The sequence below is a fragment of the Lygodium microphyllum genome, chromosome 24 (assembly GCF_053477565.2).
Source record: "Lygodium microphyllum isolate KBCC chromosome 24, Lygodium_microphyllum_v1.1.10, whole genome shotgun sequence".
NCBI classification, from domain to species: domain Eukaryota; kingdom Viridiplantae; phylum Streptophyta; class Polypodiopsida; order Schizaeales; family Lygodiaceae; genus Lygodium; species Lygodium microphyllum.
Window position 1 is genome coordinate 684,006 of NC_141158.1, and position 16,338 is coordinate 700,343.

Genomic DNA, 16,338 nt, shown 5'->3' on the forward strand with positions numbered 1-16,338 from the left:
TGGTCTTTGACCAAGAGGAACAGTTGAAGGGACAGAATGCTTCCAAATCAGAGGCATTGACAGGTCAAGCCTCTCAGAAGAAGGGGAAGGACTAAAAGGAGGAGGAGGAGGACAATAAACCCGAGAGTGGATCGTTGATAGCAGTGCCTCACAACACACGACTCCTTCTACCGTTGGTGTTGCCTGTTTGCAACCTTCCCGTGGGCAAATTCTCATAGGAGATAGCTCTTCAATGTCCATTACTACACGGGGTGAGATGCAATTGATTCCAGATAGACGTGGTGGTACCCATACTTCCGAGGTGTTGCATGTTCCAAGTTTAGGGTATCATTTACTTTCGGTACATAAGATTTGTTCTCTAGACTCTTGGCCCTTTGGTGGAGTTTGACAGTGATATTATTCGAATCCTTGATCGTGGTACCCATACTTCCGAGGTGTTGCATGTTCCAGGTTTAGGGTATCATTTACTTTCGGTACATAAGATTTGTTCTCTAGACTCTTGGCCCTTTGGTGGAGTCTGACAGTGATATTGTTCGAATCCTTGATCGTGGATCGAGGAAGGTTCTCTCTTCAAGGTATGAGGAGAATGGCATTTACAAATTGAAGTCTTCTACAGCTCTTTCTTCTCTTCTTCTTACCTCTTAGACACAGTCCGAGCTGTGGCATACTCGGTTTGGCCAACTGAACTATGAGTATCTTCGAAAGGCGTCGCGAGGATCACTTGTTCGAGGTTTGCCTGACATAGTGGTGAGCCAACAACCATGTGTCTCCTACATTCGTGGAAAACAGCATAGGGATGCGATTCCCAACAAAGCTTCGAGACGGTCTACTTCACCTATGGAGCTTGTATCTACGGATCTTTGTGGCCCGATGAGAAATGGAGCTTGTATTTCATGTTGATCGTAGATGCCTATAGTAGGATGACATGGGCCTACCTTTTGACGTTGAAGTCGGAGGCTTTCTCCCACTTCAAGGATTGGCTTCTCTTCGAGGAGAACCAATCTGGCCGAAGACTAAAGATCTTGCGATCAGACAAGGGTGGTGAATTTATTTCTAATGAGCTTGCTCGTTTTTGTGCAGATAGGGGCATTCACCACAGCAGTTGGCTAACACCAACACTCCTCAAGAAAATGGCATCCTTGCACACAAGAACCACAGTGTGATCGAGATGGCACGCACCATGATGGAGCATCGAGACAGACACCTCAATTTCTGTGGGCTGAGGCTGTGACTACGGCAGTCCACATCCTAAATCGATCCCCCACTTCGGCCATTGACAAAATGACACCTTTTAAGGCTTGCTTTGGAACTAAGCCTGATGTTTCTTATTTCAAGGTTTTTGGGTGTGACGCATATGTGCACATCCCCCAAACTCAGCGAGAGAAATTCAAAGCGGCTTCCCGACGACAAGTATTAGTTGGCTACAGCTCCTAATCCCGTCGGAGGCTTTCTCCCACTTCAAGGATTGGCTTCTCTTCGAGGAGAACCAATCTGGCCGAAGACTAAAGATCTTGCGATCAGACAAGGGTGGTGAATTTATTTCTAATGAGCTTGCTCGTTTTTGTGCAGATAGGGGCATTCACCACAGCAGTTGGCTAACACCAACACTCCTCAAGAAAATGGCATCCTTGCACACAAGAACCACAGTGTGATCGAGATGGCACGCACCATGATGGAGCATCGAGACAGACACCTCAATTTCTGTGGGCTGAGGCTGTGACTACGGCAGTCCACATCCTAAATCGATCCCCCACTTCGGCCATTGACAGAATGACACCTTTTAAGGCTTGCTTTGGAACTAAGCCTGATGTTTCTTATTTCAAGGTTTTTGGGTATGACGCATATGTGCACATCCCCCAAACTCAGCGAGACAAATTCAAAGCGGCTTCCCGACGACAAGTATTAGTTGGCTACAGCTCCTAATCCCAAGGATATCGCCTGTATGATCTCGTGAACTGGGATGTCTACACGAGCCAAGATGTGCGGTTTGTGGAAGGTCCGGGCACAACAGGGGGTGGGGAGCACCCCGCACTTGGAGATCTAGGGGGGAGTTGGGCTCTCGAGACAGTTCCTTTGGAGCTAGAGCCTCTTGATGAAGATTCTACCTCAGATACAGAGTCTTCTCTTCCATCGGCCACCCGAGCCGAGATGTGCGGTTCGTGGAAGGTCCAGGCACAACAGGGGGTGAGGAGCACCCCGTACTTGGAGATCTAGAGGAGAGTTGGGCTCCCGAGACAGTTCCTTTCGAGCTAGAGCCTCTTGATGAAGATTCTGCCTCGGATACAAAGTCTTCTCTTCCATCGGCCACCCTAGTGGAGCTTCCGCTAGTGGATGTACCCGAGTCTTCAGCAGATAAAGAGCGACAAGGAGAGGTCCGGCCTCCTCCTCGTTGGGCCCGTGACACACTCCGAGATTCAGGGATCGAGGGGGTCCCTGAGGAGTGGAAACCGCAGGATGGACCGCGGAAGTCACAGAGACACCAGGAACATTCTATGGAGGAGTGGAAACCGCAGGATGGACCGCGGAAGTCACAGAGACACCAGGAACATTCTATGGAGCTTCTTTGCTCTAACTATAGTTTGATGACCCGTGTTATGCAAGATCAAGAGCCCACCTCCGTGAAGGAGGCTTTGCAATCTAACCATTGGCAAAAAGCTATGGAAGCCAAGTTGGAGCCTATTGAGAGGAATGACACTTGGTACTTCGTGCCTCGTCCCTCACAAAAAGGTGATTGGCGTCAAGTGGGTCTTCAAGACCAAGTACCTTAGAGATGGTTCTTTGGACAAGCACAAGGCCCGCCTTGTTGCTAAAGGTTCTGCTCAGTGCCCAGGCATTGACTTCCATGATACTTTTGCCCCCACTGCTCGAATGGCGACTATTTGAGTTGTTATTGCCTTGGCTGGCCATGGGAGATGGCATGTCTACCAATTGGATGTGAAGTCGGCCTTCCTCAATGGTGACTTGAAGGAGGAGATCTATGTGGAGCAACCTCCTAGCTTTGGATCCTCGGATGGGAAAGTATACAGGTTGTTGAAGGCCTTGTATGGCCTAAAGCAGCCTCCACGTGCATGGAACGAGAAGATTAACTCGTTCCTTCAATAAAAGTTGGGATATCGGCGCTCCCAAGCCGATCCACAACTTTATGTACACACTTTCGAGGCTGGTCGTGTGTTGTTTGTATTGTATATTGATGATTTGATTCTTACAAGTGACCATGCACAGAAGGTCAAGAGACAAAGACTGCTTTACATCAAACATTCGAGATGATGGACCTGGGGCTTCTTCATTTCTTCTTGGGTCACGAGATTTATCAGTCTCAGAGGAGGATTTTCATCTCTCAGCAAAGATACCTTCAGAAGCTCTTGGTGACTTTTGAGATGGAGACTTGTCGGACCATTTCCACTCCTATGGATCCAAACTGGAAGGCCACTTCACACTTAGATTCTCCCTTGACAAATACTTCCCGCTATCGTCAACTGATTGGATCATTGATTTGGCTCCTCAACACTCGTGTTGACCTTTGTTTTGCTGTAGGTCTCTTGGCAGGGTTCATGAGTGAACCAAAACAGGTGCATTGGCAGGCTACCCTAAGGATTCTTCAGTATTTGAGGGGAACCTCTAACTTAGGGATTTCTTATCCAGCAAGTATAGGTGCTTCAGATCTTGTTCTCTTGTAGGTTGGAGCGACTCGGATTGGGCTGGCGGTGTGGACCACCGACGGTCTACTACAGGCTATTGTTTTACCTTGGGTGTAGGTGTTATCTCATGGAGTAGTAAGAAGCAGCCCATAGTAGCCCTTTCTTCTACTGAGGTGGAGTATCGAGCCACGTCTTCCACCACATGTGAGGTTGTGTGGCTTCGAAGATTGTTGGAGGAGCTTGGCTGCCCCCAGACTCGTCCTACTCTTTTGCGATGCGACAACAAGAGTTGCATTGCCTTGGTACCACTTCATCAGGGAGAAGCTTTTGGATGTGATCATTGATGTGGAGTACTACTAGAAGAAGGATAATCTTGCAGATTTGTTTATGAAGGCGCAGCGCTTCCCCACGCTCTTCTTCAGAGACATGCCAAATCCCTCAACCTTATGCCTCGTCCAAGATCTGAGAGGGGGTGTTAGAGATCATCCCCTGGACACAGGCATTTTCCTCTTTCAAGCAGTGTGTGGAGCAGTTCAGGGTCAGTTTGAGTGCCACGTCAGCAACAGTGTGCCACATCATCATTTTTGCCAAATCAACAGTCACACATATGGTGGGAGATGCTGTCACAAATGCCACATGGCAAAGGACTGTGCAATAGGGGACAGAGAACTGTGCAGTCGGACAGTTTTTGGTATTTTTTATGCAGTCAGTTGCATTTAATGCAACCGACTTAATGCTGGACATTGTTCTTTTTTAGACTATATATAGCCAATCTTTTGGCACACCCTCATTCATTCACAAGCGCTCTCAGCAGTTCGTGGAGATCAAATCGTGATCAGGCCTTGCTGTCCTTGAGGCGTGCGCATGTGGTGACATCATCGAGGAGAAGATACGCAGACATACGCAATGCTCCCATGTACAGATCTGCATTCCTTTGTATTCAGCATACTTCCTACAACAGATCTCCTTGTTCTACTATCTCTCTCTCCGAGCAGCATTGACAAGGTGACAGACTACCACACAAGGAAAGGCATGGAGGCCCTCCGAGATGTATGCAAGGCGCATGACCAAGACATTAGCAACATCAAGGAAACCATGGCAGCAATGTGCGCGGAAACTGCACACCAAATCAAGGAGGAAATAAGCACGAAAGTGCAAGAATGGAAGAACGAAATCTACGCCGAGATCACATCACACTTCACCTCCTGGAAGGTGGACATTGAAACGTCCCTCCAGGAGAGAAACAGGGTGATCGAAGAACTGAGGCACGAGCTCGATGAATATAGAAACCAGTTGGACCTACTCAAGAAGGAGGAAGGAGAAATCACCAAAACAACGCCCACCAAGGTACAATCCGAGATCAACGAGCCAAAGACACAAGTAACAAAGGAGCTCAACACGTGGGCGAATATAGTGAAACAAGCACAAGCCGAAGTGGCCGAGAACTCCAAATGGATTGAGGTAGCCAAGAAGTCGCCAACAAAGAAGGAGGAGTTTGTGAATGCAGCACTGGAGGAGGAGAAAAGGAGAAAGCTTAGAGCGCTCCACATCCGGGTGGTCGGATGGAAGGAAGGGAATAGCCCCCTGGCAGATGCCCAACAGATATGTGGAAAGCTGGGAGTAGAGGACCCTCAAATAGTGGAGAATGCATGGCATGTAGGGAAAGACCTCACCAAGGGAAGGCCTCTTATCCTCAAATTTGCCAACTTAGAATCCAGAGGAGCCTTCCTCTCTAAAAGGACAGCTCTAAAAGGGGAAAAAGTCTACCTGGAGGATGACCTCACACCCGCACAGGTGGCACACCGTAAAGAATGCATGCCACAGATCCTGGAGGCTCGCAAAGCGGGAAAATGGGCAGTATACAGAGATGGTCGGGTCATCATCACAGATAAGCGCCAATGACGGGGTGCGGCCTATGAGACCCACCTGAGTTTTGCAGTGTGGAACTGCAACGGAGCTATGAAGACAGATGCAAGATTATTCCAGGAGACCTATCACTGGCAAGGACATCGTCCTCTACACAGAAACCCACCAAAGCCCAGGCACCTACTTACCAGAAGTGAGGGGATATAGATGGGAGACGGCATGCCGCCCTAGAGCCCGAACAAAAGGAGGGACCCGAGGGTCCGGAGGGGTGGCTGTGTTGTACAGGGAGGAGCTACAACCCATGGTGCAAGTCATGCGGAAAGATGAGGAAGCCCGGTTCATGTGGATTCGGATACACACAGATCGCCCCCGAGACATACATGGCGGTGTGCTATTTCCCACCAGCACACTCCCCATACGCACCACAGAAGGGCGAGTCATCATACCTACCACTGCACGAAGATATCATGCACTACTCCAGCTTGGGGGATGTCATGTTGGCTGGAGACTTCAACGCACGCACAGCACAAAGGCAGACCCCCTTCTTCGAGAGCGAAGACCACATGTACAAAGAGATTGCACCGGAGGAGATAGGACTCAACCGGGCGTCACAGGACACAGCTGAGTGCACCGAATATGGCGAACACCTACTGGCGTTAGGGGGGGCACACGGACTGGCCATCCTCAACGGCCTCGAGAGATGGCCCGGGTCTGATGCCCTCACATGCTTCCCACACAAGCATGCGGCCAACTGCATCGAACGGGGGGCACATGGAGCACCCACACAGAAACTGGGAGCAAGCACAGTGGACTATATCCTCGGCCCTCTATCACTTATCCCCGACGTCCAGTCCTTTAAAATATCACCTCGCCCACTCGCAGTGGCTGCCGACCATGCATACCTGCAATTTGACATAACCTACAGGTATGACCTAACCCCCCCCAGCAAACAACCCCCCAAAATTCTGTGAGAGTGCGCAACGGAAGAGGAAATACGAACACGGAGGGAGAGAGAGAGAGAAAGCAGAAAATAAGGAAGAGAAATCTGCACTGACTGAAATGAATGCTGAATACACTGAAATGGACTGATCAGTCCCTGCACGCAGCCCACAGCTTCAGTGAGGGCACCTGATCAGGCTGATAACGATGGCAGCACCACCACGGGGGGGAGGGAGTGTCGGAATCTGCAAGAAGACAACTGACCAAGTGGGGAGGGGGGCTGCCAATATATAGGCAACGGACAAACCCTAACCCTAACCCTAAAATGGGCGCAAACCCTAAAATGGGCGCAAACCCTAAAAGTGCCCTAAAATGGCCGCCCCACAACAGTGACCAAAAAGGTGGCCGGGCAGCCAGTGGCTGCCCACTAAAAGAGGCCAAAAAGAAATACACAACCTAAGACAGCCAGTCAAGAGTGACTAGCCTCCCCCATCATAACACATGACAGACACGTCAGAGCTCCTAATGTCCTCGTCTGACTCAGACTGAGGCTCACAGGCAGGAGATGACAAGGCATGACAAGCATGACTGCTAACACCCCCTCTCAGATCCTGGATGTGGCTGAAGGCCGAAGAAGAAATGGATCCGGGGATGGCAAGAGGAATGCCAATGTCGATGAAGTCCGTCGATGTAGACTGCCGCTGAAGGAGCTCCTCACGATCCTGGAAAGCCCCCTCTAAAACACTAGGGGCCAGGGAATCCACAGCCGCATCACCCAGATCGTCCCCCTCTAAAAGGGATGGGGGGTACGAGGGAACCACCGGAGGAGAAGGTGGGGGATGGGAAGAAACCTGTGGAATAGAAGGTGCACTAGCGGGAACGGGTGTAGCAATAGACTGCCTCGGAGGACCCTGCATCAAAGAAGGGGAATGGAGCCTGTAAAGCCCGCTCTCCTGCCAACCTGTAGCTAAGACAGCTCCTGTAAGAGAATCCTCAATAACAACGGCATGCTCGGTGAAGATCACTCGTGTGCCAAGCCTCGTAAGACCATAAACTGAGAGGAGGGGAAGGCCCAAATCCGGAACATGCAGGGCCTGTGAAAAGGAGCTCGAAGGTCGGTCTGTAAACAAAGGCAATGTGCCAACACCACTAATAGGCACCGATAAAATGTCACCAACAGTGACTGAACCCTCTGATGGACGGAGATCCTGTAACAAATCACCTCGGGGAGTCATATGACTCGAAGCACCACTGTCCACTAACCAAGGCTGCGCAGAAGACACTGCAGCCACGGAAGAAGGATCCTCCTCCAAAGCATGGATATGAAGGAACACTGACTCATGGGTAACAGTTGGTGTAGAGGTAGAAGAAGGCTCCGATGTAGATCCACCCTTCGCTCCCGGATGAAGGTGAGGGTACTTCTTCCAACATGTCTCCTCGGGATGTGTCCCTTTCCCACAGTGTGGGCACTTCGGTCTCTATGAATCTGTGTCAGAGCCTGAAGAACTGTCCTTCTTCTTAGCCTTTGACTTCGTCTTCTTCTTCTTCTGTCCTCCCGAACCTGCAACAAAGGCTCTAGTGGAGTCGGATCCACTAGCACTGACCTCTCTGAGTCGCTCGTCATGCTCCAAGACAAGCGGGGATAGCTCCTCCCATAGAAGCTTCTCACGGGTCCTCGATGTAAGAAGGCTGGTGTAGAAGACATCAAACCGAGGCGATGGCAGCTGAGTCAAGAGAATCATAGCCATGTCTTCAGAAGATATCGTCCGACCGAGGGATGCAAGCTCATCCCTCATATCCTGTAATCTGTTGATGTGGTCCTTCATGGAAGGACTATCATCAATAGCGAGCATCCGCAACTTCTTTTCAAGAGATATCCGGTGGGCAAACGTCTTTTGTTGATAGAGAGACGCGAGCTTTCTCCACACGTCCGCTGCAGTCTTCAACCTGTGAACATGAACAAGGACAGAATCCTGCAAACTCAGAAAGAGGAAAGATCGGGCTCTAGAATTGAGCCAATCCCATAAGGCTGCACGATCCATGGATGTCCCATCTGCGGGATCCACCTGAGGCCGGGGAATAGGAACAGAAACAAGCTCCCAAAGATCGAAGGAGTCCAAGATACACTCCACCTTGCAGGACCATAGAGAAAAGTTGGAGCCATCCAACCGGTCCTCTTTGGGCAGCTGAGGAAGTACGGGTACCTGTACAGGGGGTACCAAAGGCTGCATCTTCGGCTCACTGGAAGAGGCTCGCCGAGATACATGAATAGAAGGGGGACGGGAAAGAGGAATAGACTCCAGACGACGGTCCTCGTGATAGAAATCACGCCTCCGTTCAGATGAGTGTCGAGACAAAAGCTCATCATCTGAGTCATCAAAGCCCGTAAACTAATGAGAAGACATCTTCCAATCTGCAAAATACCAAACACCAAAGAAAACTGTGCCGATGCCGAAGAATGACCCCCAGAAGGGTCACCAACCACCAGAAGAACCACCAAACTCCAGGAAATCAGGTCGCCTATCACAGGAGGTGAAAACGCAGCTGTGTAGGGCACAAAATCCGGAGGGAAAGTTGCCAGGCACCAAAACGCAGCCAAGAAAAGAAGCGCCAGCTGGAGATGAGCCACCAGGAGGGAATACGACCACCTTGGATGCAAAACGCAGCCTGTAGTGGAGTCGCCCAGCTGAAGAGAAGGCCGCCCAGCTGAAAACGCAAGGAGACAGGGCTGGTTGATGACGTGGCAGCCTCTGGAAGGGGCTGATGCAGCAAACGCAAATATTCAGACCACCTATGCAGCAAACGCAAATATTCAGACCACCTGGAGGGGCCGCCTGGCTATTGGAGAGAAGGGGGGCAGCAACAGATAATAGGTGTGGTCTCTCTCCAGTCGATGAAGACCTCCGTGCTCTCAGTTTGGCGATGATACCATGTGAGAGTGCGCAACGGAAGAGGAAATACGAACACGGAGGGAGAGAGAGAGAGAAAGCAGAAAATAAGGAAGAGAAATCTGCACTGACTGAAATGAATGCTGAATACACTGAAATGGACTGATCAGTCCCTGCACGCAGCCCACAGCGTCAGTGAGGACACCAGATCAGGCTGATGATGATGGCAGCACCACCACGGGGGAGGAGTGTCGGAATCTGCAAGAAGACAACTGACCAAGTGGGGAGGGGGGCTGCCAATATATAGGCAACGGACAAACCCTAACCCTAACCCTAAAATGGGCGCAAACCCTAAAATGGGCACAAACCCTAAAAGTGCCCTAAAATGGGCGCCCCACAACAGTGACCAAAAAGGTGGCCGGGCAGCCAGTGGCTGCCCACTAAAAGAGGCCAAAAAGAAATACACAACCTAAGACAGCCAGTCAAGAGTGACTAGCCTCCCCCATCATTACACATGACAGACATGTCAGAGCTCCTAATGTCCTCGTCTGACTCAGACTGAGGCTCACAAGCAGGAGATGACAAGGCATGACAAACATGACTGCTAACAGATTCCCCAAGTACCACTTTACCAGGCTAACTGCGAGCGCATACTCCGACCATCTCTATTGGAGCCTGCAAGAAATGAACCCCCACGCACCCCTGGAGGAGGTCACAGCACAGTTGACGGGCACACTACACACCTCAGCTGCCGAATACTTCCCCCACACATCCCCCTCTCCCCACCCCACCCCTCCGAACAAGAATGTCCCACAGAATAGCTGGTACGACGCAGAGTGCAGGGAAACCCGGCTCCGTCTTCAACAGGACGAAGCAGGGGAGTATACACGCATAAACAGGCACGCTTGATCTTCCGTCGCCTAGTGCGACAGAAGAAACGAGCCTACCTCTCCAAAGTGGAACACGAATTCTACCAGCTATTCTTAGGACAGGACAGCAAAGAGGCATGGAAGGCGTTTCAGGAACCCCGAGCCCAGACGCCCATCACCTCCCCGGACACTTGGCACGCATATGCAACCTCACTATACCAAGTACCCAAGCAGCCCCAGCTACCCCGGCCCCCAAGGAGCAGACCCAGATCATCCACATTCTTCAGCATGGGGCGGATTCGGGACGCCATTGACAGACTCCAAAATGGCCGTGCCCAAGACCACGAAGGTTTGGTAGCAGAGCATTTGACCCATGCTAGAGACATACTGGCACCTCTCCTAGCACACATGTTCAACAGAGCCCTATGCGAAGGCTTCCCAGCCAGTTGGTCAGCCAACACCATAATACCTATCCTGAAGGCCGGAGACCCCATGGTTCCCACGAACTACCGAACAGTCATGGTTGGCCATGTACTAGCCAAGCTCTATGGATCCATACTGGACCACGAGCTGAGCAAGTGGGCAGAGCAACACCAACATCGAGCAGCAGGACAAGCAGGGTTTAGGAGGGGGTTCTGCACCCTTGACCATATCCTCACACTGAGAGCCATCATAGAGGAGGGCAGAGCACATGGAAGACGGGTGTACTGCTGCTTCGTGGACTTCCGCAAGGCCTTTGACACAGTCCCACGAGCGAGGCTCATGCAAAGACTACAGGAGCTGGAGGTACCAACCGAAATACGATGGGGGATACTGGCACTAAACGAATCGGTAACGGGCCGAGTTCGGGCACCGGGAGGGCTGTCAAAGGAGATCACCAGCACCATCGGAGTCAAGTAGGGATGCCCACTCTCGCCCACCCTATTTGGCCTCTACATTGATGAGATCTCAGAGTACATAGATAGATTGGGCGAGGAGGGATCGAGCCTGGGAGGGACACTGATACCTATCTTACTATATGCGGACGACATAGTCCTCATCTCCAACACACCCGAAGCGCTGCAACGCCAACTGGACGCACTACAGGCCTTCTGCCAAGACAAAGACCTAACTGTGAACCTGGGGAAAACCAAGGTCATGGTGTTCAACACGTCAACCCAATGGCTCCGACGGTCGGTACCCCCCTTCACATATGGTGGAGAAACCATGGACGTGGTCCAAAGATACGTCTATCTGGGGATTACATTCTCTGGACCGAGATTTACCCTGAGAAAAGCCGCGGAAGATAGACTAACCCGAGGCTATGTAGCCCTCGAGTCAATGGAGAACCAATGTGCCCGCATACAGTTCCAGGAACCCCGGACAAAGCTCTGGCTTTTTGACACCTTGGTCACACCAGCCCTCCTGTACGGGGCTCCCATATGGGGGTCCAATCTCTACCACACGCGGAGGGCCCCACAGGATCAGCCACTGCCTAAGGAGGAGGCCACCTATGAGGGATGGGACCAGATGGAGAGACCCCTAATACTTATGATCTCACGGATGATCCGAAGCAAGCCCTCCGTACCACACGAGATCATCCGCGCAAAGCTGGGGGCACCGCCCCTCGTGGCTGAGGCCCTCTTCCAGACCGTAACCTTGCGCCGAATATGGGACCTGCCCCGGCACCGGTACCCCAGACTCGCCCTGAAGTCATCCAAACAGCTAGCAACACAAGGGGACACTGAGTGCTGGTATGCCCGAACAGAGACCTGGCTACGGCTCCATGGCCTGCACATGGACCACCTCCCCCCACTACAATACAGCCTAGACTGCCCACACCTGGAGCTCAGCCGAGAGGAGGTAAATCGCATCACCAGAATGGATATCATCCAGACAGACACCGCCAGGATATGGGTGACCCCCACATCGGAACTAGGAACCAAGAAGGCTTTCTACCAAGAACACTTCCTGCATATCTCCCCGGACGGCTTCATCACCCGCCCAAGCTACATGGACACACACCTGTCTCACAGGGTCAGAAGTGCCATCGGACAGATCTGCACGTCCTCACACCAACTACGGGTCGAAACGGACAGATGCAGGGCCAACCCCCTTCCCCCAGAAGACCGAATCTGTCAGCTCTGCCATCTCGAGCCAAAGACAGAGGAACACTATATCTGTAGATGCCCAGTGTACTACGAAATCCGGGGACGCTTCCACTGCCTATTCAGCGAAGGATTCGGACCACTCTCCAAGGTGATGGAATTCAAAGACCAGAGATGCCTGGGGTTCTTTCTATTGGAAATACGACGCCACAGAGACCACCTCCTACGAACCACGGAGCAAAGACAAGGAGCCACTAACCAACGCACACTCAACAGACTTCTACCAAATACCAGCTACCCTCCCCACCACCGAGGCCCCACCAGCCCAACCGGCCTCCCGGCCCCCGAGGACCACCTTAGAAATAGCCACAGCGAGAGGTAAAGCCCGGTGACCACGCCCCGCCGGCCCCCGTCCCCGCAGAAGACACTGGTCGAAGATACAAGGGATACTACGCCGCCATTGGAGGGCCCTGCCCCGCCGCTTTAGCCTCTCCATGCTGGACCGACCCATGCGGGACATCTTAGGATGAACACCCTAGGAGCAGTTCCACACCGCACTGGGAGTATCTCTAGATTGTATCTAGTCCAAATATCATTTTTGTACCTACTCAATTTAGTTCAACATAGCATAAATGTTAGCTTCACTGGGACTTTTGAAATCTCCCAGACATTTGTATGCAACATTTTGGTCTCATAGGCCAACTTGGCCTGTTGTAGACATTAATATAACTTTCTTTCTTTCTTTCTTTCTCCTCTCTGTGTTCACTCTCTCTCTCAGTCTTGGTCCCACGCTTCCGCACCACTGCACTCTGACACAAAGAACCCAAAGTTGTTGGAGGCGCAATAAGTATATTACATATGGCACCTTATTCCACCTACTCTCAAGTAAAACAATGGTTGATTCCCATATGCTTCATTTTGTTTGACAATATTAGATTGTTAGCAAGTGCAATGGCACACAATAGGAGCCTCGCATCAAAAATAAAGCTTTGCCATCAAACCCCTCGCCCTATAGTCCCATCATATAAGGCTTGGTATCCAGCCCTGGCTAAAGATACAACAACTATCTCTCACTTTCAACATGACTAAGAAATGGGAAACTAAGTTAGTTATTTCCCTTTTGCAAGTGTGAAGGCCAATTTTACAACATGATGTGCTCATTTGATGTTGCATGAGGGAACCTAGAGGGCATGCTTATGTTCCAAAGGAGGAATCTAGGTGTCACAGCAAGCTATCCATGGAACTTGTGTGGCTACAAGAGGTGCATTGTAGATAGCTTGACTATTTCAAGTTCAAACAAGGATTGTGGCATTGGACTTCTTCTTCGAGGGGCTTTCTTACTGACATGCATCTAGCCTCAATCGCACTAGAATATCCATGGTTCATCTTGGGTGTTCTTGTTCCTTGCTTCTTCAACTATGCTCAAAGAGGGGGTATTAAGAGTGGTCATATCACAAGCTTACAAGTACCCAAACCCTTTTCATGGGCAGCCCTTTCTTGAGCATTGCATAACCTACTTCTCATAGGTTGTTCTTCCTTTTTGCCTATAAAAGGAGGTATGTGGCTAAATTTTTACTCTCATGCTTGTTGCTTCCTGGTGTGGAGAGGAGCTTATGGAGTGGGTGAAGTAGCTCTCGACCATTGTAATCTTTACTTATATGGTAGATTTCTATAATATATTCTCATTTACAATTCCTAAATTCTCTCTATCATTATTCCATTGTCATTTATTGCTCATTTTACCAATCTAAGCGCAAAAAAAAAACTCATATATGAAACGGCAATTGGCTTTATATAGGAGATTTAAAACAAGAAACAAAAATAGATTGAGAATGTAACAACTTTCACCTAAGCTTGCACGTCAAGAAAGTGAACCATTCAATTTTATAAATGAGATTAATAATCTTTGCATTGGCACCATAGAAAGTTAGCTTTTGGCAAGAATCTCAAAATCGGCTAAATTATACAAAGCCATGCTTATCAGTATCTTATGCTATTAAAAGCCAAAAGTGTGTTCATCACAATTCGCTTGCATGCCAAGTCTTTCTTGTGGAAACACTCAATCACGAAACAAAAACTTTGGTACCTCCTGCTGTTGACAAGTTTAAAGATACTAATGTTGCCGGCATGTTGAGTACTTACACAAATGCTTAGAGATGCAAATATATCCTAAAGCAGGCTCCAACACATGGACCAAATTATGATGACCACAAGTTTATTCAACAGCTTGTTTAAAGTTCATGGCCGCATGTATAGAGTCTGAAAGCAAAGGCCTTATCTGGCCAGGAGCATCTCCTGGCAATCAGACTGCAGTTACTAAACTGGACCAGCAAAGTAAGATTGGTAAACACTGCATACTGCATTGTCCAACAACAATCAATGTGCAAAAAACACAATATAATAAAAATCTACTTTCTGAGAAGCACTTTATAAAGACTGCAAAAACTTCCATCTACAAAGTACATAGAGAGTGGGACTGTTGCAGGATGTTTTTAATCTTAAGAACTCTAACAAAAGAATTTGATAGAAAGCCTGTCACGTACCCAGTAAAATCTCCTCTAGATAAATGGACACCGACTAGGGACACAGTTTGTTTGGAGCTTCTTGATAGAGTGGCAAGCTTGTTTGCTGTAGGTTCCAAGAGATTGATCTCTGCAAGGTATTTTCCAGAGGAGGGATCAAGAATCTCTACCTGGCCGTGCCAATGTCAATAGCATTACAATGTAAGATCTCAAATGAAGTTAATGTGTGGCCAATAAGGCACTTGTATATGCAATAAATACTTCCAACAAAGACAAAAACCCACAGTTTGATTCTTTCTTGCAACTGCAAGTACCTGTCATGGATATACAGAGAATAGTCAGTAGCATAACAGAAAACTCCTGTGTTTTATAAGATCAGCAGGAAGCATAGAAATCTCAATAAGCAGCTATTGAGAGTGAGATACATGCCACATTTTCATCCACAGAAAGAGAGACGCCCACAACACTCCTCTGGGGGTCTGGTTCCCCCCATCTTGCTACAACCTGGAGCTGGCCACTGTCTGCTGGATTTTCCAACACTATAACCCAATAGCAAACAGCAAAGATGTATAAATTGTATTGCAATGGATCTCTGTGCATATGCGCAAGCATGCACGTGCATTCATGTGAGCTAATGAACAGTGATTAAACCCCCCCCCCCCCAAAAAAAAGAAAAAACAAAACAAAACTGCACCAATCTTTTTCTGTCAGTCATGCCACTGAAGGATTGAATAGACATCAAATATGTACTTTTTTCACGAGTGTTTTTGAATGTAAGATTGCCTTCCATTTTGTTGGTCTTCTCCGGATACTTCTAAAACATTCATTGTGATGCTGGTCCCAATGATAGGAACATACGCTGTACACTAGATTTAGATATATCAGGTGCGCACATGCGTGCTTGTGTGTGTGTGTGTGTGTGTGAGAGAGAGAGAGAGAGAGAGAAGCGAGATACCTTTGATGAGGCCAAGGTTGTCGAATGTTAAGGCTCGAAGAGGAGGGCAACCGGGAGGGGTGACTGTGTCTGTTCGAGGCATCTCTTTTTGCTGCTGCCTGCGCCAGTAGTCTACGCAACACTGCTGTTTTTCTTCAGCTTTTTCTTATTCCATTGTTTTTTGTCGTCAGTGAAGTCGTTTCGTCAAGCACCATCTCCATTGAATTTTGAAGGGCGTCACAATAAAAGCAACGGATTGATCAAGCCTTTATATAGCTCAGGAGCAAAACGCTTCCAGCATGTCCGTTGTTAACCAATTCAAGGGGTATTCATGAAGGCCGTGTTTAGGGCTTGCTATGAAGGCAGCTATGTGCGCTATTGAAGAAAAATAAGGGATTTCACTTTTGACTTTGGACCCAGTGCACTCTAGTCCAAGTGGGCTAGATGCACCTTTCAAAAAAGGTGTCATGGGATTACACACCAACCAGTTATACCAAACAGTCTATTTCTTTTTTTCACATTCGTATACATCATAATAAAAGTTCAGTTTGAGCCTAGGCGGTCTCTACACCATACAAGTTTTTCCTCGTGCAAC

The 16,338-nt window shown here is 49.2% G+C and overlaps 1 protein-coding gene and 1 pseudogene across 1 annotated transcript in view; one reads left to right on the plus strand and one right to left on the minus strand.

Annotated features, from left to right (window-relative positions):
- LOC148014781 (Transducin/WD40 repeat-like superfamily protein) overlaps window positions 1-16,087 on the minus strand; it is a 71,405-nt gene extending 55,318 nt beyond the window's left edge. The window contains exons 1-4 of the mRNA XM_087665441.1: window positions 15,765-16,087; window positions 15,239-15,348; window positions 15,094-15,123; window positions 14,831-14,979 (exon numbers count right to left, since the gene is read on the minus strand). Coding sequence (XP_087521567.1) covers window positions 14,831-14,979; window positions 15,094-15,123; window positions 15,239-15,348; window positions 15,765-15,846 — 371 coding nt within the window. The 5' untranslated portion in view covers window positions 15,847-16,087. The remainder of the gene's footprint in view (window positions 1-14,830; window positions 14,980-15,093; window positions 15,124-15,238; window positions 15,349-15,764) is intronic.
- LOC148014783 (uncharacterized) lies at window positions 9,929-11,100 on the plus strand (annotated as a pseudogene).
- Window positions 16,088-16,338: the final 251 nt, after the last annotated feature.